The following is a 27,669-nucleotide window of genomic DNA, read 5'->3' on the forward strand; positions in this document are numbered from 1 at the left end:
TACTACTCATCTTCCCAATGTAGCTCATGCTTAATATTTGAAATGCACGAAGATTTTAACCTGAAGAAGCTGCTGTCTCTCAAGTCTGTGAACCACTGTAATTTTCTGAAAGAATATCAGCACAACTTATGGGCCATGAAATCATTTTTCAGCAGGAAATACCAACATTTTTCAACTTGCCCACTTAAGTAGGGGTAGATTAATATTTGAAGAGAGAAACAGAAAAGTTACATAAATGGTCCAAATCTTAAAGAAACCAAACTAAAATAAAAACAGGATTCGTGGCAGTCATTTTACACAGCTTATTTCTTTCTGTATTGAAGCCAGCATTTGATTAACATTACTAAATCTGTTCAATTTAATATGGAGAGCTTGTTCTGGCCATATTGCTTTTTCTCATGCTATCCTGAATACTTCGGAACTGAAACTGTCAGTTGGCATTAGTAAACCCGTAATCTTTTATTTACGACTTGACCAACTTTGCCTTCTGCTGAGGTACTTCTTTTCATACTTTGTCAAAACACAGACTGACCAACTCCAGCAGACACTTTCATCTAACAGTAGAAACCTGGGTCCAAGTTTTCTCCCTCTTTAGCCCAAGTGCTCTGAATCTCACAGTTCCACCTGGCAAAGTGCAGGTCATTCAGAAAGGACTAGCAATCTAACTGAAGCTGCTACCTCCAGAATCTGCAACTCCACAAACTTCTAACTAAAGCAGCGGGTGCTTGCTGAATGGAGTCAGTTGACACAGGGATGGAGCGGAGAGTGCTACTACCTCATCATAGCTCCGGCAACCTGAGCTCCAGGGTGCCCGTGCGGAGTTTGCATGTCATCCCTGTGACAGTGTGGATTCAGAATCACAATAAGAATCAGGTTTATTATCACTGACACATAGAACATAGAACAAGTACAGCATAGTACAAGTCCTTTGGCTGACAATATGCCAACCTTTTAATCTACTCCATTAACCCCTTCACTCCCATATAGCCCTCCATTTTTCAATCATCCATGTGCCTATCTAAGAGTCTCTTAAATATCCCTAATGTACCTGCCTCTACCATCACCCCTGGCAGGGTGTTCCACACACCCACCACTCCCAGTGTAAAGAACTCTGACATCCCCACTATACTTTCCTCCAATCACCTTAAAATTATGCCCTTTTGTGTTAGCCATTTCTGCTCTGGAAAAAAGTCTCAGGCTGTCCTCTTCACCAGTCATCAGAGCACACTGTGAAAGACTCCTGCTTCTATTTCTTACATTCTAATGTACATCTTATGCTTCTTCACTCAAAGAGTTCAGTTATAACCAGAAATGCACCAAACTTTCCTTTTCTCTGTTGTAAACAGTCATTATGAAGTAAAACAGTAACAAAAGAATTTTTTTAGGCAGAGGGTGGTGAATCTGTGAAATTCACTGCCACAGATTGCTGTGGATGCCATGTCATTGAGGATATCTAAAGTGGAGATTGATAAGTTCTTGATAAGCAAGTAAGTCAAAAATTATGAGAAGGAAGGAAGGAAAGGGTTTGAGGGGGATAATAAATCAGCCATGTTAGAATGGCAGAGCAGACTCATTGACCGGAATGGCTTAATTCTGTTCCTATGCTCCATAAACTCCATAGTATTCAGGACATCATCAAGAAACAATGCCTCAAAAAAAAAAGGTGGCACCCATCATTAAGGACCCCCATCACCCAGGACATTCCCCCTTCTCATTGGTACCATCAGGAAGGAGGTACAGAAGCCTGAAGGCACACACTCAATGATTCAGGAATAGCAGTTAGGCACCAAGTTAAAGGACCGAACCTCCAGGATAGCAATCTCAGGAATGCTACCAGTGCCACATGCAGGTGGGTTTACAAATAGTAAGATAGCACAGATCAACACGTGGCTGAAGACATGGTGCAGGAGGGAGGGCATCAGATTTATAGCTAATTGGGCAGTTTTCCAGGAAAGGTGGGACCTGTTCCGGCGGGACGGTCTACATCTGAACTGGAGGGGACAAATATTCTTGCAGGTAGGTTTGCTAGAGAGGCTCCGGTGGATGCAAACTACAAACAGTAGATACGAGGGGGGAGGAGAACCAGAGTGTAGGAACAGATGTACAGATGTAGGAAAGAAGGAAGAAAAAGAAAATAGTAAAGTTGTTTGCACTGTTGGTGATAAACAGAGAGCAAGAGGTGGAAAATTTCTTAAATGCATTCATTTTAATGCTAGGAGCATTATAAGAAAGGTGGATGAGCTTAAAGCATGGATTGATACCTGGAGGTATGATGTGGTGGCTATTAGTGAAACATGGTTACAGGAGGGGTGTGATTGGCAACTAAATATTCCTGGATTTCATTGCTTCAGGCGTGATAGAATCTGAGGGACAAGAGGGGAAGGTGTTGCACTGCTTGTCAGAGAAAATATTACAGCCGTGCTCTGGCAGGATAGATTAGAGGCTCATCAGTGAAGTGTCATCCCTACTATCTGCCACGGGAATTCACCTCGGTCATACTGACAGCGGTCTACATTCCCCCCTAGGCGGACGTGGAGTGTGCTCTGAACATACTATATGCCAATAGAAGTGAACTTGAGACCAGGTATCGAGAGGCTTTGCTCATTACAGCCGAGGACTTTAACCAGGCCAACCTCAGAAAGACACTGCCAAAGTTATACCAACATGTCTCCTGCCCCACTAGAGGCCCGAATATACTTGACAACTGCTACACAGCAGTTAAGGATGCCTACCGTTCCGTCCCACGACCTCACTTCGGAAAATCGGACCATCAGGTCATACTCCTCCTTCTGGCTTACAAACAGAAACTGAAGCGGGAGGTCACGGTGTCAAAAGTAGTGTCGTGTTGGACCGAGGAAACGGATGAGGTCCTCCGTGACTGCTTTGAATCGGTGGACTGGTTAGTATTCAAGGACTCGGCAGCTAGCCTAGATGAGTATGCCTCAGCTGTCACGGACTTTATTTGGAAATGCATGGAGGACTGTGTGTCTTGCAAGACGATCCAGGTATTCCCTAACCGGAAACCTTGGATGAATTATGAGGTCAAGTCCCTTTTAAAGGCTAGAGCTGCGGCTTTTAGGTCCGGGGATACCAGTCGCTACACGGAATCCAGGCGTGGATTCCTGGAACCCTGGAAAGCCCTTAAGGGCGCCAAGAGGCAATATCGAGCCAAGTTGGAAGCCCAGGCTAACCAGAGGGATGCCAGTAGACTATGGCAGGGTCTAAATGAGATCATTGGACGCAAAGAAAAGGCTGGGAATATCAATAACTGTGGCGCTTCTCTTCCTGACAAACTTAACGTATTCTACGCAAGATTCGAACAGAAGAGGAGCATCCCGCTCCCTCCGGATGAACCGGACCTGGTGGGATCAAGATTCATCATCACCGAGGAGGTCGTTAGAAGGGTCTTCCTGAAGATAAATCCAAGGAAGGCGACGGGCCCAGATGGCGTCCCGGGACGGGTTCTCCGGGCCTGTGCGAGCGAGCTAGCTAGAGTGTTTGCTGACATTTTCAACTGCAACTTGCCTCAGTCTAAGATCCCCTCGTGTTTTAAGAAGGTAACAATACTCCCAGTGCCGAAGAAGAGCAAGGTGGCATGCCTGAATGACTATCGACCTGTGGCTCTGACATCAATTGCTATGAAGTGCTTTGAGAGATTGGTTGTGGCACACATCAACCACAGCCTACCGGTCAACCTCGACGCTTTGCAATTCGCCTACCGGAGCAACAGGTCAACGGCAGATGCCATCTCTCTGGCCCTACATTCCTCCTTAGAACACCTGGAGAATAAAGATGCATATGTAAGGTTCCTTTTCATTGACTACAGCTCTGCCTTTAATACCATCATTCCAAATAAACTAATTCCTAAGCTCCGGAACCTGGCCCTTTGCACTCAGATCTGCAGCTGGATCTTCAACTTCCTCACAGACAGGTCCCAGGCTCTAAAAATAGGGGACAAGCTCTCCTCTACAATCACTCTGAGCACTGGTGCCCCACAAGGCCGTGTACTCAGCCCCCTGCTGTACTCACTGTACACCCATGATTGTGTAGCCAAGTTTCCATCAAACTCAATATACAAGTTTGCTGATGACACAACAATTGTAGTCCGTATCTCGGGTAATGATGAGTTCGAGTACAGAGAGGAAATTAAGAACCTGGTGACATGGTGCAAAGGCAATAACCTATCCCTCAACGTCAGCAAGACGAAGGAATTGGTTGTTGACTTCAGAAGGAGTAGCGGACTGCACGACCTAATTTACATCGGTGGTGCGCAAGTGGAACAGGTCAAAAGTTTTAAGTTCCTCGGGGTCAATATCACAAATGACCTGACTTGGTCCAATCAAGCAGAGTTCACTGCCAAGAAGGCCCACCAGCGCCTTTACTTCCTGAGAAAACTAAAGAAATTTGGCCTATCCCCTAAAACCCTCACTAATTTTTATAGATGCACCGTAGAAAGCATTCTTCTAGGGTGCATCACAACCTAGTATGGAGGTTGTCCTGTCCAAGACCAAAAGAAGCTGCAGAAGATCGTGACCACGGCGCAGCACATCACACAAACCTATCTTCCGTCCGTGGACTCACTTTACACTGCACGCTGTCGGAGCAGTGCTGCCAGGATAACCAAGGACACGACCCACCCAGCCAACACACTTTTCGTCCCTCTTCCCTCTGGGAGAAGGCTCAGGAGCTTGAAGACTCATTCAGCCAGATTTGGGAACAGCTTCTTTCCAACTGTGATAAGACTGCTGAAGGGATCCTGACCCGGATCTGGGCCGTACCCTCCAAATATCCGGACCTGCCTCTCTGTTTTTTTGCATTACCTTACTTCCCATTTTTCTATTTTCTATTTATGATTTACAATTTAAATTTTTAATATTTACTAATTTTAACTATTTTTAATATTTTTAATATTTATAATCCAGGGAGCGTGAAGCGCAGAATCAAATATCGCTGTGATGATTGTACGTTCTAGTACAAATTGTTTGGCAACAATGAAGTATAAAGTATATATAATTATCTGGATAGACAGGGTCTGATTAGGAACAGTCAACATGGATTTGTGCATGGAAGGTCATATTTGACAAATCTTATTGAATTTTTTGAAGAGGTTAATAGGAAAGTTGACGAGGGTAAAGCGGTGGATGTTGTCTATATTGACTTCAGTAAGGCCTTTGACAAGGTCCCACACGGAAGGTTGGTTAGCAAGGTTCAATCATTAGGTATTAATATTGAAGTAGTAAAATGGATTCAGCAGTGGCTGGACGGGAGACGCCACAGAGTGGTGGTGGATAACTTCGTCAGATTGGAGGCTGGTGACTAGTGGTGTGCCTCAGGGATCTGTACTGGGTCCAATGTTATTTGTCATATACATTAATGATCTGGATAATGGGGTGGTAAATTGGATGAGTAAGTATGCAGATGATACTAAGGTAGGTGGGGTTGTGGATAATGAAGTAGGTTTTCAAAGCTTGCAGAGAGATTTAGGCCAGTTAGAAGAGTGGGCTGAAAGATGGCAGATGGAGTTTAATGCTGATAAATGTGACGTGCTTCGTTTTGGTAGGACTAATCAAAATAGGACATACATGGTAAATGGTAGGGCATTGAAGAATGCAGAAGAACAGAGGGATCTAGGAATAATGATGCATAGTTCCCTGAAGGTGGAATCTCATGTGGATAGGGTAGTGAAGAAAGCTTTTGGTATGCTGCCCTTTATAAATCAGAGCATTGAGTACAGGAGCTGGGATGTAATGTTGAAATTGTACAAGGCATTGGTGAGGCCAAATTTGGAGTATTGTGTACAGTTTTGGTCACCAAATTAGAGGAAAGATGTCAACAAAATAGAGAGAGTACAGAGAAAATTTACTAGAATGTTACCTGGGTTTTATCACCTAAGTTACAGAGAAAGGTTGAACAAGTTGGGCCTTTATTCTTTGGAACGTAGAAGGTTGAGGGGGGACTTGATAGAGGTATTTAAAATTATGAGGGGGATAGATAGAGTTGACGTGGATAGGCTTTTTCTATTGAGAGTGGGGGAGGTCCAAACAAGAGGACATGAGTTGAGAGTTAAAGGGCAAAAATTTAGGGGTAACATGAGGGGGAACTTCTTTACTCAGAGACTGGTAGCTGTGTGGAACGAGCTTCCAGCAGAAGTGGTTGAGGCAGGTTCGATGTTGTCGTTTAAAGTTAAATTGGACAGCTATATGGACAGGAAAGGAATGGAGGGTTATGGGCTAAGTGCAGGTCAGTGAGACTGGGTGAGAGTAAGAGTTTGGCACGGACTAGAAGGGCCAAGATGGCCTGTTTCCGTGCTGTAATTGTTATATGGTTATATGGTTAAATTTCACGATCTATGCTGGTGATATAAACTTGATTCTAATGTCTTATGGTCTTAAGAGAAGTTACTTGAACCCAAATAAAACAATGGTAATGTTACAACTAAAGTACTTCACACCATTTAGATTGCCTAACAATGCAGAGAACATGAAATTTTAAGGTGATTAGAGGAAGTATAGTGGGAATGCCTGAGGTAAGGTTTTTTTCGTTTTGTTTTGTTTTACACAGCCTGACAGGGGTGGCAGATACATTACGGCATTTAAGGAACTCTTAGGTAGTCACATGGACATGGAAAAACGGAGGGCTATGTAGGAGGGAGGGTTTAGATTGATCATAAGAGTAGGTTAAAAGATCAGCACAATATCATGGACTGAAAGGCCTGTACTGTGCTATGGTATTCCATGTACTATGTACTGTAACAGATTTCAGCTTCATCATTACGCTGGAAATGCTGGGGTGTACACCTTGGAGAAAAGAGATTTAACAAAGATATACAAGAATCATGATGGGTTTTGATAGGACAAGTGGAAGGCTGCCATTCCATGGTCAAATAATTCAAAGAGCAGTGATCACAGCTCCAAATTTTTCAGCAAAAAAATACGAGGGGATACGAGGGGTAGGGAGGTTTGAGTTGATTTTTTCTTAAGCAGAGATTAGTTATCTGGAATCACTATCTGTAGGAGTAGTGCCTTAGAGAGGAATTTGGACAGGTATCAAAGTGAATAACAAGATAAAGAAAATAAGACAGCAGATTGCTCTACCAACAGCTAGTATTATCTTAATGAACCGAATGTCAGCCTCTGTGCCATAAATCTACGAGTTTATCAAACCAAAGAACCACCTACAAGAAGACTGATGGATGTATGCTGACAACAAAATGTTGTGATTGCTTCATGATATCAGAGGAACACTGGAATTAACAAAGGAACAACAATTATTGACTATAATCTGATTTACTTCTACTGTTCTTAGAATGCTTCTACTGAGCCATACAAATTAGGCTTTGTTTATCTTTTCTGTGTAGATTGTATGTTCAAAGTAAATTTATTATCAAAGTATGTTTGCAGTATGTCACCACATACTACCTGAGAGACATTTTCTTGCGGGCATTCACAGTAAAACAAAGTAATACAACAGAAACTACTCATAAGGAAAGAATTACAAACAACCAATGTGCAAAAGAAGACAAGGTGTGCACATACATAGATGAACAGAAAGAAATCAGCATTTTAGGCTGTGAAATACATACAGAGAAATGAGAGGACAATTGAGGTACATGGTTTCCCATTTCTTCAGTGGTCTAAAACAATCTATGAAAAAAGGTCTACATGGAAACTACCTACCAACACCTCCTGGTGACCATCCATTTTAACTTCACTTACCATTCCCATATCTGTCCACTGACCTCTCTACTGTCAGGTTGAGACTGAACACAGATTAGAGAGATGGCACTTCATTTTCTGTGCCGGTTGTCTCCAATCTGATGGCATGAACAAGGATTAATTTCCAGTAACCACTCCCTTCTTTGTCTCATGTCCCATTGGCCCTCATCATCCCATCATCTTTTTCCTCATCCACACTTTCCACTCTTCAGTTCCCCCTCACCTCTTGCCCTTTATTCCATGATCCACCACCCTCTGCTATCAGACTCCATCTTCAGCCCTTTGTCACATTGACCTGTCACCTCGCAGCTTCTTACATCATTTCACTCTCCAGATCCCTTACACTCCCCCCCTCACCTGCCAGCTCTTGCTCCTTACCCTCTTCACCCTAACCTTTTTTTAATACAGTCCAACTCCCCTCTTTCTTTCCAGTTCTGGTGAAAGTCTCAATCCAAAACATTGACTGTCCAACATTCTTACGTAGATGCTGCCTGACCTCCCTCCAGCGTTTTGTGTGTTGCTCCAGCCTAGCGAAGGTTGGGTTGGGTCCAAAGATTTTTCTACAGAAAGGGCAGACCCACCAGGCAACAGAGAGTTCTCCTGATTTTATGCCAGCTCCTTTTTATGCCTCGCCTACACTTAGAACACACTGCTCTCATCCATCTTTCATCATAGAGTCATAAAGAACCAGCCACAATTTAGTATACTGGTTCACTGTGCTCAGCAGTTCCTTGACATTCTGATGGACTAATTGCGCTTCACCCATCAACTGAGCATGATGCCAAAGATGGTGTTAGTTTCACCCATGTACATAGATATAGGGACTAAAGATTTGCAGGAGCTGGAGCACAGAACAGAACAACACAGCACAGGCTCTTCAGCCCACAACACTGTGCCTTACTAATTCAGAATCAGGTTTCTTGTCGCTGACATATGTCATGATTTTTGTTTTATTTTTGTGGCAGCAGTCCATACAGGCATAACAAATTACCATAAGTTACAATAAAAATAATTAAAGAATGCAAAAGAGGAATGATGAGATAGCATTCAAGAGTTCATAGACTGCTCAGGCAGAGAGGAGAAAGCTGTTCATAAAACACTGAGCGAGTCTTCAGGCTCCTGTACCTCCTCCCTGTTGGTAGTAATGAGAAGAAGGCATGTCCCGGATGGTGAAGGTCCTACATGATGTATTCCACCTTCTAGAGGCACTGCCTTTTGAAGTAATTAAATTCCTAACTAATCTAATCATTTCTGCCGACACAATGTACAAACCCTTCCATTCTCTGCATATTCATGTGCCTATCCAAGAGCCTCACTGGCAACACCTTCCTGATACCCACCACTGCCAGTAAAAAAAAGTTTGCCCCACACATTTCCTTTGAACTTACCCTGAGGTCATTTAGACCTCAGCAACTATTTATTGCTCTATTCACTTTTATAGCATTGCATGAATTTACTGAAATATGCCATCAATTATATTTTGAATTTTCTTTTCCTGGAATGGTACCATAGGCATTAAGGCTTTATTAAATGGAATACCAGATTTTATCCACCTATGCTGCATTTTACTAGATTTTGGAGACACACTGCACCGCACAATGCCCCTGCATTTGTAACAGCAACATTTTAATGCCATCTACAGTATTTTCTGAAGATAAGGTATTACACAGCTAATTGGATTACAGGGTCTTGTTTACTATTAAATCAGCTTTTGGCAAAAAAAAATCAATGTAGGTCATAATTCATTTCAAATTATTTTCATAGGAGAAGATATTTATACAGAAATCAGATGTCTGGAGAAACAGTGCTGTAAAAAATTGTAAATTTCACCTTTTAAAATTACTTTGAGTACATTTTATGGGACATTTGAATAATCATTGATTTATATAAATTTTCTCTAGAACCTCAAATGCACTCAATTTAACCAGTCATTAGTGGGTAAATTAAATTGATAGAGACAAATAATTTTAGACATATTTCAAAAGATCAGCTTTGTCAGTGCTAATGCCACAAGGTAATATGCACCAATCAATTTAAAGTTAAGAATAGGAACTTTTAGAAAGTATTCAGGTTCCTTGAATTGCAACAGAAAGACTTTATTTAACATGTAAATTCTTAGAGAAAACCAACACAGATTCATGGGAAAATGCTCTCACCTAGATTGACACATCTATCAGCTTCGTATGCCAAATGATAAAATAAACCTCTTATAAAACTCCCTTATGTGAGAGCCCCAATTATGCAAATGGGCATTACATACTGGTTGCATGTCAATCTGTTTGTATGCAGTTTCTCAATGATCCTATTGTATTTCTTTGTTCTCATGTGATTGCCTGCAAGAAAATGAATCTCAGGGTGGTATGTGGTGACATCTACGTATTTTGCTAATAAGTTTACTTTGAACTTTGAAGGTAAATAGATCTGCTGAAAGCCATGAGGTTTGGACACCAAGGTAGCTAGCGTACTACACATAATAATGAGGGGAATAGCCATCAAATCTTTTTTATGTCGTGGACCAATACCATTAAGCAAGGGGTCTGTGGACCCCAGGCTGGGAACCTATCTTAGATGATGGAAGGATTCACTTGGTTACAGAGTGAAAATGCAGTGGAGTTATACAGCCCAGCAGCAAGCCCATGTCTATCGTGACTATCAAATATCTATCTGTACTAATCTTATTCCATACTGACGTATACTAATTGGCAGCAAAATTGACTAAGTTCTATACTACTAACTGATGGAACATTTCTCCATACTGTGCCCAGAAAAGATGTTGACGATAGACTTGCACTCACAATAGTGCTATGATTTATGATGGTAGTTCTAGTGTCTCTTGTTTATCTAACAAGGACATTTTTTTCTCTCAGCTAGATCAAGAGATCAACCAGTATGGTTCACTTCAGCAGAGGAGTTAGGAGGAGCCTCCTTAAAGGTCAAGGTACATCGCTGGAATGGAACTACTTCTATCTATTCCATTTCCTGAGAAGTACAGGTTCAAACTACACAGGAAATTACAGCAGTCATATGATTCATCGATAAAACTGCAATTACAGCATAACTGAGATTCCCAGCATTCGGATCCCAGACAACAATTCACCTAAAGTCCTGGTGGTCCTAGTTTGAAATTAAACTGGCTGAACTGAGCTACGAAAACTCTACTGATCTACTGAAGAGTGCCATTTGAGAATCATCAGCAATGTATTTCAACATATTCCATATAACTCGTATCTTCACATGGTGTACAAAATATTGTAAAAGTTACTATATAAATTTTAACATATTCTAACCTGGATAGATTTATTCCAACACACCCTGCCCTTTATACACAATAGACTTCTACTCTCCAAAAGCTACTAACAAATTTAGAGAACCATGATGTTATTGCATGGTGCAACAGGTTTGAGGGGCAGTACAACCAAATCCTGTGTCTACTTTGTTTGATTATAGATTCTTATAACTTAAATGCAATAGAGTCATAGAGCACTACAGAACAGAAACAGATCCTTCAGCCATCTAGTCCATGCCAAACTGTTATTCTGCCTAATCCTGTCGGCCTGCACCTAGACCATAGCCTTCCATAACCCTCCCATCCATGTACTTAGCCTAAATGCTCTTAAATGTTGCAATCAAACCTACATCCACTGGCAGCTCGTTCCACACATTCAGCAAGTGCTGAGTGCAGAAATTCCCCTAAATATTTCACCTTTCACCTTTAATCTATGACCTCTAGTAATTTTCTCACCCAACCTCAACAGAAAAAGCCCACTTACATTTACCCTATCAATACCCCTCAATTTTGTATACCTCTCTTAAATCTCCACTCATTCTCCTACACAATCTATTCAACCTTCCCTTATAACTCAGGTCCTTAAGTCCTGGCAAGATTCTTGTAAATTTTCTTGATATCCTTGGTAGGCCAAGAAGGCCCACCAGCACCTTTACTTCCTTAGAAAGCTAAAGAAATTTGCCTGTCCGCTAAAATGCCTCACTAATTTTTATAGATGCACCAGAGAAAGCATTCTTCTATGGTGCATCACAACCTGGTATGGAAGTTGTCCTGTTCAAGACTGAAAGAAGCTGCAGAAGATCGTGAACATGGCACAGCACATCACACAAACCAATCTTCCGTCCTTGGACTCTTTACACCGCACGCTGTCGGAGCAGTGCTGCCAAGATAATCAAGGACGCAACGAACCCAGCCAACACACTTTTCGTCCCTCTTCCCTCCGGGAGAAGGCTCAGGAGCTTGAAGACTCATACGGCCAGATTTGGGAACAGCTTCTTTCCAACTGTGATAAGACTGCTGAACGGATCCTGACCCGGATCTGGGCCGTACCCTCCAAATATCCGGACCTGCATCTCAGTTTTTTTGCACTACCTTACTTTCCATTTTTCTATTTTCTATTTATGATTTATAATTCAAATTTTTAATATTTATTATTGATTTGTAATCCAGGGAGCGGGAAGTGCAGAATCAAATATCGCTATGATAATTGTATGTTCTAGTATCAATTGTCTGGCGACAATAAAGTATATACTGTTAAGTCCGAATAGGAAAGTCTAAAGTTCAGAAATAATGGAGTCAAAATACTCCTGAACTTCACCAACCTTGATACATGGAAGCTCCAGGGGAGTAATATAACAGTTTAATCCAGGATATAAATTTCAAGCTAAAATTAAACATTTCAAGCACCTTAAATAAATAAGGCCATTCTACTCTATCAAAAGCTTTCTCGGCATCTAAAGAAATAACACACTCAGGAACATTTTGTGAGGGAGTATAAACGATATTTAACAATGTACGAATATTATAAAAAGAGTAACGACCTTTAATAAAACCCGTTTGGTCTTCCGAAATAATAGAAGGAAGTACTTTTTCTAGTCTATTTGCTAATAACTTAGAAAAAACTTTAGAATCAACATTTAATAAAGATATTGGTCTATAAGATGCACATTGAGCAGGGTCTTTATCCTTCTTTAGTATTAAAGAAATTGATGCTCTATTAAAAGATTCCGGAAGTTTACCAAGTTTCAAAGAAGCCTCAAAAACCTTATAGAGCCAAGGAATCAATAAAGAAGCAAAACATTTATAAAATTCAACGGTAAACCCATCAGGGCCAGGAGCTTTCCCCAGATTCATAGAAAAAATAACATTCTTAATCTCATCCATTGTAATGGAAGTATCTAATAAAGAAGACATATCCTGTGAAATCAGAGGGAAGTCTAACTTATCTAAAAAATCATTCATATATTTAGAATCTCGAGGAGACTCTGATTGGTATAAAGAAGAATAAAAATCACAAAAGGTTTGATTAATCCCCACATGATCCAATATCAATCGATCATTTTGGTTATAAATCTGATTGATTTGAGATTTAACATAATTAGATTTCAATTGATTAGCCAGCAGCTTGCCAATTTTATCACTGTGAACTGTTATATTACTCCCCTGTAGCCTCGGTTCGTACTAACTCCTTAAACTCACCTTTTTTTCCTCTCTTTCGTGGTACTCGACAAGGCTGTCCTCTTAGTCCCCTATTATTTGATATTGCATTAGAACCTCTTGCAATTGCTATTCGAGAATCTTTAAATATTACTGGGATAACTCGGGGATTAAAGTCCCATAAATTATCACTCTATGCTGATGATTTACTTTTATATATTTCTAATCCTGAGAGATCCATTCCTGCTGTTTTAGAGTTATTAGCACAATTTGGTCTTTTCTCAGGTTATAAATTAAATCTTAGTAAGAGTGAACTTTTTCCGATTAATAAACATCTTCCCTTATATTATAAATTTCCATTTAAATTGATTAATAATTACTTTTCATATCTTGGGATTAAAATTACTTGTAAACATAAAGATTTATTTAAGACTAACTTTTTACCATTAATAGACCATATTACTCAACTTTCATCTAAATGGTTTCCCTTATATTTAACTTTGATTGGTCGTATTAATGCAGTTAAGATGTTTTTTTTGCCAAAATTTTTATATGTGTTTCAGGCATTACCAATTTTCGTTCCTAAATCTTTTTTTGATAAAGTTGACTCTAAAATTTCTTCATTTATTTGGCAGAACAAGAATCCGAGACTGGGTAAAATACATTTACAGAAAGCTAAGAGAGATGGAGGTTTAGCATTACCTAACTTTAGATTTTATTATTGGGCTATTAATATTCGACATATGAAATTTTGGTTACTTGATCGGGACATACTATTTATTCCTAAATGGGTAGCATTGGAATTACAATCTGTTCAGGGTTATACACTTGGTTCTATTTTAGGTTCCTCTCTTCCTTTTGATTCGAAACGTCTTAAGCAGGTCTCTAACCCGATAGTTAAATATGCTTTGCGCATTTGGTTTCAATTCAGAAAATTTTTTGATCTTAATCAATTCGGGTTAGCGATTCCTATTTTAGGTAACATATTTTTTCCTCCCTCTTTTACGGATCGCGCTTTTCAAACTTGGAAGACTAAGGGTATTTTACGGTTTTTGGATTTATTTTTAGATGGTTCCCTTATGTCTTTTGAACAATTATCTAACAAATATAACTTATCAAGAATACATTTTTTTAGATATTTACAAGTTAGAAATTTCCTAAGTACTATACTTACTTCCTTTCCAATGCTTCCTCCTATATATATTTTAGATTCGATAATTAACCTTAATCCATGTCAGAAAGGTGCATCGGCTATGATTTATAATATTATTATGAAACTTAGGAAAGCTCCATTTGATAAGATTAGGGTAGATTGGGAACAGGAATTGGGGCTTACCATTTCTGTGGATGATTGGGGGCAGATTTTACAATTAGTTAATACTTCCTCTATTTGTGCTAAACATTCCCTAATTCAATTTAAAGTGGTTCATAGAGCACATATGTCCAAAGATAAGTTAGCGCGTTTTTACTCGCATATTAATCCTTTCTGTGATAGATGTTCGGGGCAGATAGCCTCTTTAACTCATATGTTTTGGTCTTGCCCTACTTTGGAAACTTTTTGGAGAGATATTTTCAATATTATTTCTAAGGTATTAAATATAGATATCTCTCCTCACCCTATTACTGCTATCTTTGGACTACCTAAAATTTCTAGTAATCTTTCCCCTTCAGCCCGTAGAATGATTGCATTTCTTACTTTAATGGCGAAAAGATGTATTTTACAACATTGGAAAGAGCTTAATGCTCCAACTACCTTTTTTTGGTTTTCTCAGACGATTTTATGTTTGAATCTGGAGAAAATTAGAAGTAACCTTTATGATTCTTCATTTAAATTTGAACAGATTTGGGGACCTTTTATTCGATATTTTCATTTAATGTAATATTTACCCTTCTTGTTTTCTCTTCACTGTTTTAATGGAGGTCGGGATTGAGGACGTGATTTTAAGTTTAACTCTGTTTGGTTTCAAGTTAGCCCATTGCTTTGCTTTGCTTTTAGTTAGTTGCACGGTGGGTTTTTTTTTGGGGTTTTTTTTTTCTTTTTTTCCATTGATATATATAAAATCTAGTATACTATTATGTTATCTTGGTTTCTTATGCTTAAATTACATTGTTTGTAGTATTTTCTTTTTGGTATTGTTATCTTTTGGAATTTTATTATACTTTAACATTGTATTAATGTTTATATGGCTTACCTTTTTTGTATACTTACTCAATAAAAAGATTTAAAAAGAAAGATACATGGAAGCTCCATTCTTCCGGTCAAAACTATCGCGATTGTTTTGGGCCTCTTGTCTAAGAAAGGATGTGCTGGCATTAGAGAAGGTTCAGAGGAGGTTCACAAGAATAATTCCAGGAATGATAGAAGCATTTTCATAGCTCTGGGCCTATACTCAATGGAGTTTAGCAGAAAGGGGTGGGTGAGGGGAATCTGATTGAAACTTATCAAATATTGAAAGGCCTAGATAGAGTGGACATGAAGAAATGTTTCCTATAGTGGGGAAGTCTAAGATCAAAGGGCACTGCCTCAGAATGAAGGGACATCCATTTAAAATAGAGATGAAGGAAAGTTTATTTAGACATAGCATGGTGAACCTGTGGAAATCTTTGCCACAGATGGCTTTGGAGGCCAAATCATTGAGTATATTAAAAGTAGAGGTTGATAGGTTCTTGGTTAGTCAGAGTGTCAAAGGTTATGAGGAGTACGCTGGAGGATGGGGTTGAAAGGGAAAATAAATTAGCCATGATCGAATGGCAGAGCCAAATGGCCTAATTTTACACCTATGCCTTCTGGTCTACATGCAGGCCCCATTCGTCCAGTCAAGTGCATGGAGCAGAATCCCAAATATCCTTTACAGAGGCTTTTGATGCTGATCCAATTAGTAGAACAGAAGTCATTTGCATGGGTTGTGCACCTATGGTCAAGCACTTCAAACTGGGCACAGTAGTAAACAACACACATCAAAGTTGCTGGTGAACGCAGCAGGCCAGGCAGCACCTCTAGGAAGAGGTACAGTCGACGTTTCAGGCCGAGACCCTTCGTCAATCCTGATGAAGGGTCTCAGCCTGAAACGTCGACTGTACCTTTTCCTAGAGATGCTACCTGGCCTGCTGCATTCACCAGCAACTTTGATGTGTGTTGCTTGAATTTCCAGCATCTGCAGAATTCCTGCTGTTTACAGTAGTAAACAAACAGGTCATCTCAATTATTAAAGCAAGCACCAATATGAAATATGACCTGAGGCTTGTGGCTTATAGATGAACCCGATGTGTTACTAATTATACAAATACACATTGTGAGCAACAGATAGTCAGTGGCCACTTTATTAGGTACACTACACCTGATCATTAATGCAAATATCTAATCAGCCTATCATGTGTCAGCATCTCAATGCACAAAATCATGCAGACATGGACAAGAGGTTCAGTTGTCATTCTGACCAAACATCAGAAAGTGGAAGAGATGTGATCTAAGTGACTGATGAGGTGGTTCAAGTACCTCTGAAATTGCTGGCCTCCCGCGACTTGCAGGCTCAACAGTCTCGAGTTTACAGAGAATGATGCGAGAAACAAAAAAAAAGACACCAGTGAGCGGCAGTTCTGTGGGTGAAAACACCTTGTCAATGAGAGAGGTCAGAGGAGAATGGCCTGACTGGTTCAAGCTGACAGGAAGGTGACAGTAACTCAAATAACCACACGTTACAACAGTGCTGTGAAGAAGAGCATCTGAACACAAAACATTTTGAACAGTTGAAGTTGATAGCCTAGTTGCAGAAGACCATGAACATACACTCAGTCACCACTTTACTAGGTACAGGAGGTGCATAAATAAAGTAGCCACTGAGTGTATTTTAAGCCCTAAATGACCTGCTTTTGAAACACAAAATATAAAATGGCAAGACAGAATCTAGCCCAAACCCTACAACAAAAAAAGTAACTAATCACTGGTTACCAGGTATTAAAGCACTCAAATGAGCAGCCTCTCCATTTGATCTTGCTGAAAGAGAGAGAAGGTTATAAAAGCAGTGACCTACATTGTTCTGGCAGATCTGGTGCACGGGTCTAGTATGAGCATCTGGAACAGTTACTACACTCTGACCAACATTCAGATCAAACACTTCCAAAGCACGATTTGTGCCAGCTGTCAGGACAATGTCTGCAGATATTTTCAGTCAAGGTAAACAGTAGTAAGTGATATCATAGAAACACTAATACCAATCAATGATATACAAAAGTAAAAGCACATTAACCCCTTTCCTGCCGCACACATGGAGAACCCACAGGCCTCAGAATTAATTAGGGACAATCCTGTTGAGTTAACCAGCATTGTTCTGAAAAACAATTCCACCATGGATAAATTACATCATGGTACCTACTTCTGTGGAAGCTGATTTTAATAAAAGAATTATATATCACACACAAAATGCGAGAGTAACTCAATAGGTCTGACAGTAGCTATGAGGAGGAATAGCTATGGAGTTGATGTTTCAGGCTGAATCCCTTCATCAGGACTGGAAAGGTAGGAGGAAGAAGACAGAATAAGATGATGGGGGGAAGGGAGGAATACAAGCTGTGAGGCGATAGGTAAAGCCAGGTAAGGGGGAAGGTAAGTGGCTGGGGGAGGAGTGACGAAGTGAGAAGCAGGGAAGCAATATGTAGTAAAGGTAAAAGACTGATATAACATCATTTATTAGACATTTATTTTCATTTGTTCTTTACTTAGGCACAGACCTACTTTAGTATCACACGTCCATCAGTGCCTGTCACCTGTTATTTAAATTTCTACATTAGCAATGAGTATTGGCAAATTACAAATATAAAAACAAATCCTCCTCCTCCACACATGCACCTTGATCCGGAGTCATAGAATGGCCATCAAGGGGAAGGGAATCTGGCCAACTTTCCCTCTACCTTAATGGAAGTGTGACTAAACACAGCAAAAAAAAAGTGACCCAGTTAAACTAAATCTGATGCAATCTAGGACAAAAAAACGTTTGTGCATCATCTGCTTTGCTGCATTGGAAGAACATATTCTCAATGAATTACATTGCAAAACCAGCTTTGATGGGGTGGGAGGGAAAGAGTGAAGGACCAATACAGTAACAAGAAAATTTAAGATAAATTAGTCTACTTGGAGTCAGCAAAACTTCAGATTTATACCAGCTCAAACAGAAAGGTAGTGCTCTTTAACATGTAGATGAATTTTACTGTTGACATTCATTTTATGATGGTTGTCCCTTCACACTCAGCACAAACTCAATTAGATGCTCTTTCCTGTAATACAAACCTCTCAATGAGAGTATAAAGAAGAATCCCTCACAAATGGACTATTTTGTCTTCAACCCACCTTGCCCCTATGAACGCAGATGTAAGATCAAGATCAGATCAATAACTTGGTGATGTAAAATGTGTACAATTTAAGCTTAATTTGTTTCTTCTTGCAAATGTTGCCTACATGATGCCATGTGCCTGTGATGCTGCTGCAAGTGAGTTTTTCATTGCACCTGCACATACATGTACTTGTGCAGATGACAATAAATTGGACTTACTTTTATTAATGAATAATGGAGCAGGCTCAAGGGACCATACCTTCAGTTTCTGCTCCAATTCCTTATGTTGCTCTGTCACATCAATGACCATGTTTCATTTAGTCTGTGATTCCAAAAACTGATCCTGGATAATCTGTTATGTTGGTCTATCCTAAACCCACGTTCCATATTAGGCTAAACTTTTGAGTCTATCAACACTCTACTGTAGTGGGAATGTGTCAAAGGAACCAAGGGCTCTCCTCCTGATTGAAACATCTTCAGACATAAATAAGTTATGACAGAGTTGAAGATATTTTAAAACATATTATCCAGAGAATTCAAAATCACTAAAAAGCACAAAAATAACTGGTAACAGGTAGTAATGCAGAAATGTCACTCTAATGAACATGAGTAATTTTCTAAATAACTAATTATTACAGAAAATGTTTTTAAAATATTTCATAAAATCAAACTTTTAGTCAAATAAACTTAAAGTACTTTGGCCAAAGTTAGAGTAGAGTGAAAGCAGCATGGTGGTATTATCCATTCAAAGTTAAATGTACTTTGAATCTTTGAAGTCACCCGCCTTGCAACTGAATTGAAATCTTTTAAAAATAGTGTTAAAGTCCAGTTACATCTGCTGTCAAACACAGCATGAATAATTGTTTTTCTTTTGGGCTTCTGATAACTGTCTGGAGAAACTGTTTATAAAGTAGCATGTGGGACAGCAGAGGTTGAGATTCACTCCACCTTCCTGCAGGTTCTACATTCTGATTCAGAATTCAGCTGATGCTTTAATGCCCTGTGAGAAAATTAAAGATGCAAACTAAATGCCACCATTTTCACATACACAGAGGTATAACACAAATGGACAATACTATCTTGCTGCTTTCACTCTACTCCAATTTTGACCAGTTGTATAGCAAATAATGCACTCAAATTCAACGTGGCATTATCTTGATTCAAACTCAAGTATTTGAAAATAAGCCTAAAGCAGCCAAGATCCAACCATATTGGGCTTTCAGCTGGTTTGGTTCTGGACCCTACAAATTAGTTTAAATCTAACCAGATGCTGACAGAATATTGGTTTGTTATGTCTATGTAATTTTATTTTACATGTGTTACACTTGGGGGAATTTAAGACCTCCATAACAAAACTGGCATTGTTTTGTGGTGAATTCTGAAATCAAAATGGCTCTTATCTGCATTATAATGTACAGAAATCAGGGGTTGCACTTTATTGCTGAAAACAAGCCATGATCTAAAGACGGGAAAGGAGGAGGAATGTGGTAGTGGGAAGATTGACATGGTCATTTCAGACAAAAATAATAAACCACCGTGCGGGCACTCGATTTAACTTGCAGAGAAGTTGAAACTCACAGGAATTTCCCTATAATAAAGAATGGCTTTGGATCTTATTCAGAAAACTGGTTTAATGAGAATGAAAGCACATAAAAACAAAGAAAGAATCACATCAAATTGGAAACAGACCATATGTACTTTCCTTATAACCAAGTCTGCATTTCTAAAATTAACTTCTCCTCTTGGTTTGTTTGAAAATGTTTAACTTCAGCTGTTCCTACTTATGCAAATGAATTGACTTTTAATGCTACTTTTGATTTGCTCTTTACAATAAAGAAATTTTACCACAATATTCATTTTTGAGTCTGCAACAACAAAATGTGCCTTTGAAGATATAAGCTGTTGCAATCAGTAGACCCTCATGACAGGAGGAGTACAGCTAAGAGGTGTTATAGGATGGAAGGAAGGATGAGTGGAAGAAGATAGATGCAGGCTCTCACCAAGCTCAAAGGGAAAATGTCTAACTTCATGTAACCTTATTGTTATCAAAGATCCAGAAGTATAACTTGAAGGACATCTATAGCAATGTTCCAAACAAACACCACTCCTAATTAGGATATCTGAGAGAATAAAATAAACACTATTCATTATTCTTGCAGGCTAAGTTTTCATTTCAAGGTACATAGTCAGTGATGTCTGCAATGACTTGGTGTAACATGTCTTACTTCACTGTTGTCTCCTTTTGGTCACCTTCCAGATTTGCTCCTGCCATTTCATAGATCAGATTTAAGGCCAGAGCTACAGTAACAAAACAGCACTAAGCAAAACCACAAATCACATCTTCTCTATCCATGTTCTCTCTCATGACATTCCTTAACTTTACCACAGCCTTTAACTGGGTCAAATACACCATACTCATCTAATAATCATTCTTTGTTGTCCACTTCAGTCAAGCTACCATACTTAGTTCCTCTGTTATCGATGACCAGAGAATTCCCTGCAATAGCTTTTCCCCATACTTTACAATATTACTTCCAAAGTCCATGAAATATCTCACTATAAAGCTCAAACACAAGGAAATCTGCAGATGCTGGAAATGCAAGCAACACACACAAAATGCTGGTGGAACGCAGTAGGCCAGGCAGCATCCCTAGGAAGAGGTACAGTCAATGTTTCAGGCCGAGGCCCTTCGTCAGGACTAACTGAAAGAAGAGATAGTAAGAGATTTGAATGTGGGAGGGGGAGGGATGGAGCTAAGAGCTGGAAAGTTGATTGGCAAAAGGGATACAAGGCTGGAGAACGGAGAGGATTATGGGACAGGAGGCCTAGGGAGAAAGAAAGGGGGTGGGGAGCACCAGAAGAAGATGGAGAGCAGGCAAGGAGTTATTGTGAGAGGGACAGAGGGAGGAAAAAAAGGGGGGGGGATAATAAATAAATATATAAGGGATGGGGTCAGAAGGGGAGGAGGGGAATTAACGGAAGTTAGAGAAGTCGATGTTCATGCCATCAGGTTGGAGGCTACCCAGACATGGTGCTGTTCCTCCAACCTAAGTGTGTCTTCATTGTGGCAGTAGAGGAGGCCATGGATAGACATATCAGAATGGGAATGGGACGTGGAATTAAAATGTGTGGCCACTGGGAGATCCTGCTTTCTCTGGCGGACAGAACGTAGGTGTTCAGCGAAACAGTCTCCCAGTCTGCATTGGGTCTCGCCAATATATAGAAGGCCGCACCGGACGCAATATATAACACCAGCTGACTCATAGATGAAGTGTTGCCTCACCTGGAAGGACTGTCTGGGGCCCTGAATGGTGGTAAGGGAGGAAGTGTAAGGGCATGTGTATCACTTGTTCTGCTTACAAGGATAAATGCAGGGAGGTAGATCAGTGGGAAGGTATGGGGGGGGGGAACGTATGGACAAGGGAGTCGCGTAGGGAGTGATCCCTGCAGAAAGCAGAAAGGGGGGGGGAGGGAAAGATGTGCTTGGTGGTGGGATCCCGTTGGAGGTGATGGAAGTTATGGAGAATTATATGTTGGACTCGGAGGCTGGTGGGGTGGTAGGTGAGGACAAGGGGAACCCTATTCCTAGTGGGGTGGCGGGAGGATGGAGTGAGAGCAGATGTACGTGAAATGGGGGAGATGCATTTGAGAGCAGAGTTGATAGTGGAGGAAGAGAAGCCCCTTTCTTTAAAAAAGGAGGACATTTCCCTCGTCCTGGAATGAAAAGCCTCATCCTGAGAGCAGATGCGGCAGAGATGGAGGAATTGTGAGAAAGGGATGGCATTTTTGCAAGAGACAGGATGGGAAGAGGAATAGTCCAGGTAGCTGTAAGAGTCCGTAGGCTTATAGTAGACATCAATAGATAAGCTGTCTCCAGAGCTCTCACCCCATCCTCCCGCCACCCCACTAGGGATAGGGTTCCCCTTGTCCTCACCTACCACCCCACCAGCCTCCAGGTCCAACATATAATGTCAAGATGAAGCCATACTCAGGTTGGAGGAACACCACCTTATATTCTGTCTGGGTAGCCTCCAACGTGATGGCATGAACATTGACTTCCCTAACTTCCGTTAATGCCCCTCCTCCCCTTCTTAGCCCATCCCTTATTTATTTATTATTCCCCACCCCCCCTTTTTTCTCCCTCTGTCCCTCTCACACTAACTCCTTGCCTGCTCTCCATCTTCCTCTGGTGCTCCCCTTCCCCTTTCTCTCTCCCTAGGCCTCCCATCCCATGATCTTCTCCCTTCTCCAGCCTTGTATCCCTTTTGCCAATCAACTTTCCAGCTCTTAGCTCCATCCCTCCCCCTCCGGTCTTCTCCTATCATTTCAGATCTTCCCCCCCCCCCCAAACTTTCAAATCTCTTACTATCTCTTCCTTCAGTTAGTCCTGATGAAGGGTCTCAGCCAGAAAAGTCGACTGTACCTCTTCCTATAGATGCTGCCTGTCCTGCTGCGTTCCACCAGCATTCTGTGTGTGTCACAATAAAGTTCTTTTTTCTATCCCTCCTCTATATGTCATAACAAGCACAAACACACCTTCAACGTTGATTCCTAATTTAATTGGTTTGGCACAATATTGTGAGCTAAGGAGTCCGTTCCTGTCCTACACTGTTCTATGTTCCACTCACACAGATGATGGTGGCTCTACCCCCTTCACCATCTCTCTGCACCTTTTTAATGAAACAGAAAATGCCGGATTTGTTCACTAGATCAGATGGTAGCTGTGCAGAAAGAAAGAACATGAACAGTCACCAAAACTAGAAAAGTGTGCATTCAACTCTGGTCATCCAACCCATTGTAAAAAGGATGTCAAGATTTTGGTGAGGGTGCAGAAGATGTCTTACAGGATACTGCCTGGATTAAAAGTAATGTACTGTGAGGAAAGGAGGGATGAACCTGGGTTGTTATCTCTGGAATGGCATAGGCTGAGAGAAGACCTGATAGAAGTTTATAACATTATAAGAGCCTCCATCAGGAAGGAGGTACCATAGTATTAGGACATGGACTGTTAGGATGGAAATTAGCTAGGCCATGAGACTAAGGAACTCTCTGCCACCATCCAGGTCTCATCGCATATGAAAAGCCAGTAGCGTATAATGTTAAGTTTTTTTATTTGTGTCATAAATGTACTTTATTATTTGCTAATTTATTTGTGATTATCTTATGTATTGTGTGTGAGTTGTACTGTGTTGTGCACCTTGGTCTCGAGGAATGTTGCCTCATTTGGTGGTATACATGTACACAGTTAAATGACAATAAATTTGAACTTTAATGAATAAACTCTTCTCGGGCTACCAGCCAGGAGGAGTTATTGATTCTTCAGGGATTGTAAACAAGATGGGAGAGTGATAGGATGAGGACTAACCAATCAGGAGGGATAGGTTACAGGGGGGATAAATACCAACAGACTAGATATGCCTAAACATCACCCCCGAAGATGGCAGAGTTTGCCATCGAAATGCCAATTAGAATTAATATCTGTACCCAGCTGGAAGCCCAAGAAGAGTTTATTTGTCACACTCGCTGGGAAAGCATTAGACCCTTTTTTTAACTTTTTAAACTTTAATTTGAGAGGCATAGATAAACAGCCAGTAACTTTATCCAAGGGTCAAAATAACTAATAGTAAAGGACATGCATTTGAAGTGATAGTGCGTTAGTTCAAAGGAAACAGAGAGTGATAGGTACCTGAAATGTTCTGCCAGGGGTGGTACTGGAGGAATATATGAAAGAAGTATTTAAGGGGCTCTGTGATTAGCATATGAATGTACAGAAAATGAAGGAAGTGGTCACTGTGTAAGCAGAAGGAATTAGTTTAGTTAGAGATTTAATTACTAGTTTAATTAACTGAGTACAGCATTGTGAGCTTAAAGGCCTGTTCCATAAGACATAGTCTTATGCTTCTACTGGTCTATGAATTTATGTTAAGAGAAAGAAATTTGAAACTGCACAGAATGAGGAGAGGGACAGAGACATCACATGCAAGAGGGTGGAGAACAAGAGAGATTGACAAAGTAATGATGAATGTGGCTTAAAGAACATGGCAAAGGGCAGGGAGATGTCATCAACTTGAAATGATAACTCTTTTTCACTTTGTGTTGATGCTGCCTAAACCTGCCATTTACAGCATCTGTAGCATTTTGCTTTTAAACCCAAGCATTTACTCACTTTCTCAGCCCAGAGATGCTATCTGCACTGCTGATTATTCCCAGCATTTCTTTCATCTCTGTACTCATGCCACTGGTAACATTGTAGAGATTATAGAAATAAGGATAATTTTATCTCAAATGTAGAAGGTTAGGAGGTGATTTGATTGAAGTTTTCAAGATATAATCCAGATAAGCCTTTCACAAAAGAAATCACAAAACACATGCTTCTGCACATATTTTGCTAGAGCAATGGAACCCCAATCTAGAAACAGTAACTAGTACTTGGTCATTTGGTAATTTTAAACCTATGGTGATAGAATTCTATTTTCAAAAGTTCAAAGTAAATTTATCAAAGTACATGTATGTCAGCATACACTACTCTGGATTTATACTCTTGCAGACATATTAAAGCAGATACAAAGAAATATAATGGAATCAATGAAAAACTACACACAAAGACAGATACACAATATACAAAAGAGGAGAAACTGTGCAAATACAACAAATAATAAATAATTAAGCAAAAACAATATTGAGAAGATCAGTTGTAGAATCCTTGAAAGTAAGTCCATAGATTGTGAAATCAGTTCAACGTTGGGGTGAGTGAAGTTACCCATGCTGGTTCAGAAGGTTGATGGTTGAAGGGTAATAAATGTTCCTGAACCTGGAGGTGTGGGTCCTGAGGCTCCTTCCCAATGCCAGCAGCAAGCAGAGAGCATGGCATGGATGATGGGGGCCCTTGACGATGGATGCTGTTTCCTTGTGGCAGCACTGCTTGTAGATGTGGTCAATGGTGAAGAAAAAGTAAGAAATAGTCACAGATTGGCCATTATCTTACCCCGCCTAGACAGTTTCAGGAACTAACCAACCATCACATTTAAGGAGGTATTTCATAATCTTCAAAGATATATTCCATTGAGCCATAATAACGGTGATCTAGCTGTGGTTAACTAAAGAGATTCATGGTGGCTTCCAATAGAAGGAAAAGCCATGAAGCTTCATGAAAATTAGTGCCATGTTTAAAGGGTTGGGAAAATTTACAAAGTAGGGAATGACTGAAAAAATAAAGGAGAACACAGATCATGAGAGTAGTAAAAATAAAACATTAAATGTTCTAACAACATTATAAATGAAAAGAGTAAATAAGGTAAATATCCCATCCTCTCTCTACAGAATGAGGCCGGGAAATAAAGAAATAGCAGAGACCTTGAACAACTTTTTGTAATCTCACTTCACAGTGGAAGACACTAAAAGCATCCCAATAATAGTGAAAAGATAAATAGGGCAATATGAATAGAGGAATTTAAAAGTTCCAAAGCTGCTGGGTGTCAACATACTGATGCAATTACAAAGAAGGCATTGGGAGTTTAAGAAGATATGGTATGTCAAGACTCTAGCAAATTTCAAAGGTTTCAAAGGTACATTTAACATCAGAGAAATGTATAGAATATACATCTTGAAATGCTTGTTCTTTGCAACCATCCATGAAAACAGAGGAGTGCCCCCAAAGAATGGATGACAGTTAAATGTTAGAACCCCGAAGTTCCCCCCAGTTCCCCTCCCTCCCACGTGTAAGCAGCAGCAAGCAACGATCCCTCCTCCCTACATTAGCAAAAAAAAAAGCATTGGCACCCGCCACCGAGCACAAGCGTAAGCAAAGCAACGGCAAAGACACAGACTTGCAGTAATCCAAAGACTACATTGTTCACCCGGTATTCGACATACCACAGCTCACTCTCTCTCGAATAAGGGAGAGAGAGATGTCCCCATTTCACAGCGAGATGGGAGACATAACAAACAACTTGCTGGTCTACGATATTAAAAGTCCATTGCATCGCTTCTCCAAGCTCTGCGCCCAAAGATCTCGGGTCTCTGGGCACACAGCTAGAGATCTTCTGTTTCCAATGACACACCAATCTCCTGCAGAGGCACCGACCTCTGATCCTCATTTCCAGAGCCATGAGATCCCAGGCCTCCAAAGGCGAGCAGAGCTCTCAGGCCAAGCCCTTGGGGTGCCGAACAATGGCCAATTGTGGAACCCCGAAAGCCGGTTCTTTCCCGCGAAGTACCATAGTCAGCGTGTAACTCCAGGCCAGGGTCTTCCAAAGAACCCTGAAAGGGAAAAATAGAGATATTAAAGATGGAAATAGAGCTGTTTGCGAAGATGCAAGCTCCGCCTTCTATAGATGTATCATGGACAGCATTTTATTTGGTTGCATCAGCATCTGGTATGGAGCGGCCATTGCACAGGATCTGATAAGGTGGTAGAGGATTGTAAACTCAGCAAGCTCCAACATGGACAAAAGCTTCTCCATCATCAAGGACATCTTCAAAAGGCAGCGTCCATCATTAAGGATTCCCACCACTCAGGACATGCCCTTTTCTCATTACTGCCATCATCAAGGAGGTACAGGAGCCTGAAGACACATTCAACATTTTATGAACAGCTTCTTCCCCTCTGCCATTAGATTTCTGAGCGGACAATGAGCCCATGAATACTACCTCATTATTTTTGCTCTCATTTTGCACTATTTAATTGTTATATATATTTCTTACTTTTACGTATGTACTTCAGTGGCAGGTAGGAGATATGTTGTTACAAAAGGAAGTGTAAGGCACTTCTTTCCTCCACTAGCCTGCAAGTCACTCTCAGACAAGGCGTAGCTGCTACTTTGCTCCCCTGAGCAGGGTCACGTAAAGCCATGGGAGCAGGTGATGGATGGTCGTGTGAGCAACTGTGCATATCACAAGTCCTGGTTATGCGACCACCGACGCCAGGCAGACAATCTCAGAAGAGTATTGATAATGGCTGGGTTCACCCATCTTCTAAAGATACTGCCCAAAAGAAGGTAGTGGCAAACCTCTTCTGTAGAAAAAATTGCCAAGGACAATCATCATCATGGATAAACAATGATCACCCACGCCATACAACATTTCACATAATGATGACGATGATGAAGAATTCATGTATTGCACTGTACTACTGCCACAAAACAACAAATTTCATGACATCAGTGATAATAAACCTGATTCTGAA

The 27,669-nt window shown here is 40.4% G+C and overlaps 1 protein-coding gene across 3 annotated transcripts in view; it reads right to left on the reverse strand.

The window, feature by feature from the left end:
• wdr27 (WD repeat domain 27) overlaps nucleotides 1-27,669 on the reverse strand; it is a 575,337-nt gene that overhangs the window by 432,206 nt on the left and 115,462 nt on the right. For all 3 annotated transcript variants that reach the window (XM_063056491.1, XM_063056490.1, XM_063056492.1), the window contains exon 21: nucleotides 17,190-17,311. In XM_063056491.1, coding sequence (XP_062912561.1) covers nucleotides 17,190-17,311 — 122 coding nt within the window. The remainder of the gene's footprint in view (nucleotides 1-17,189; nucleotides 17,312-27,669) is intronic.

Source organism: Mobula hypostoma, chromosome 8 (assembly GCF_963921235.1).
Source record: "Mobula hypostoma chromosome 8, sMobHyp1.1, whole genome shotgun sequence".
NCBI classification, from domain to species: Eukaryota; Metazoa; Chordata; class Chondrichthyes; order Myliobatiformes; family Myliobatidae; genus Mobula; species Mobula hypostoma.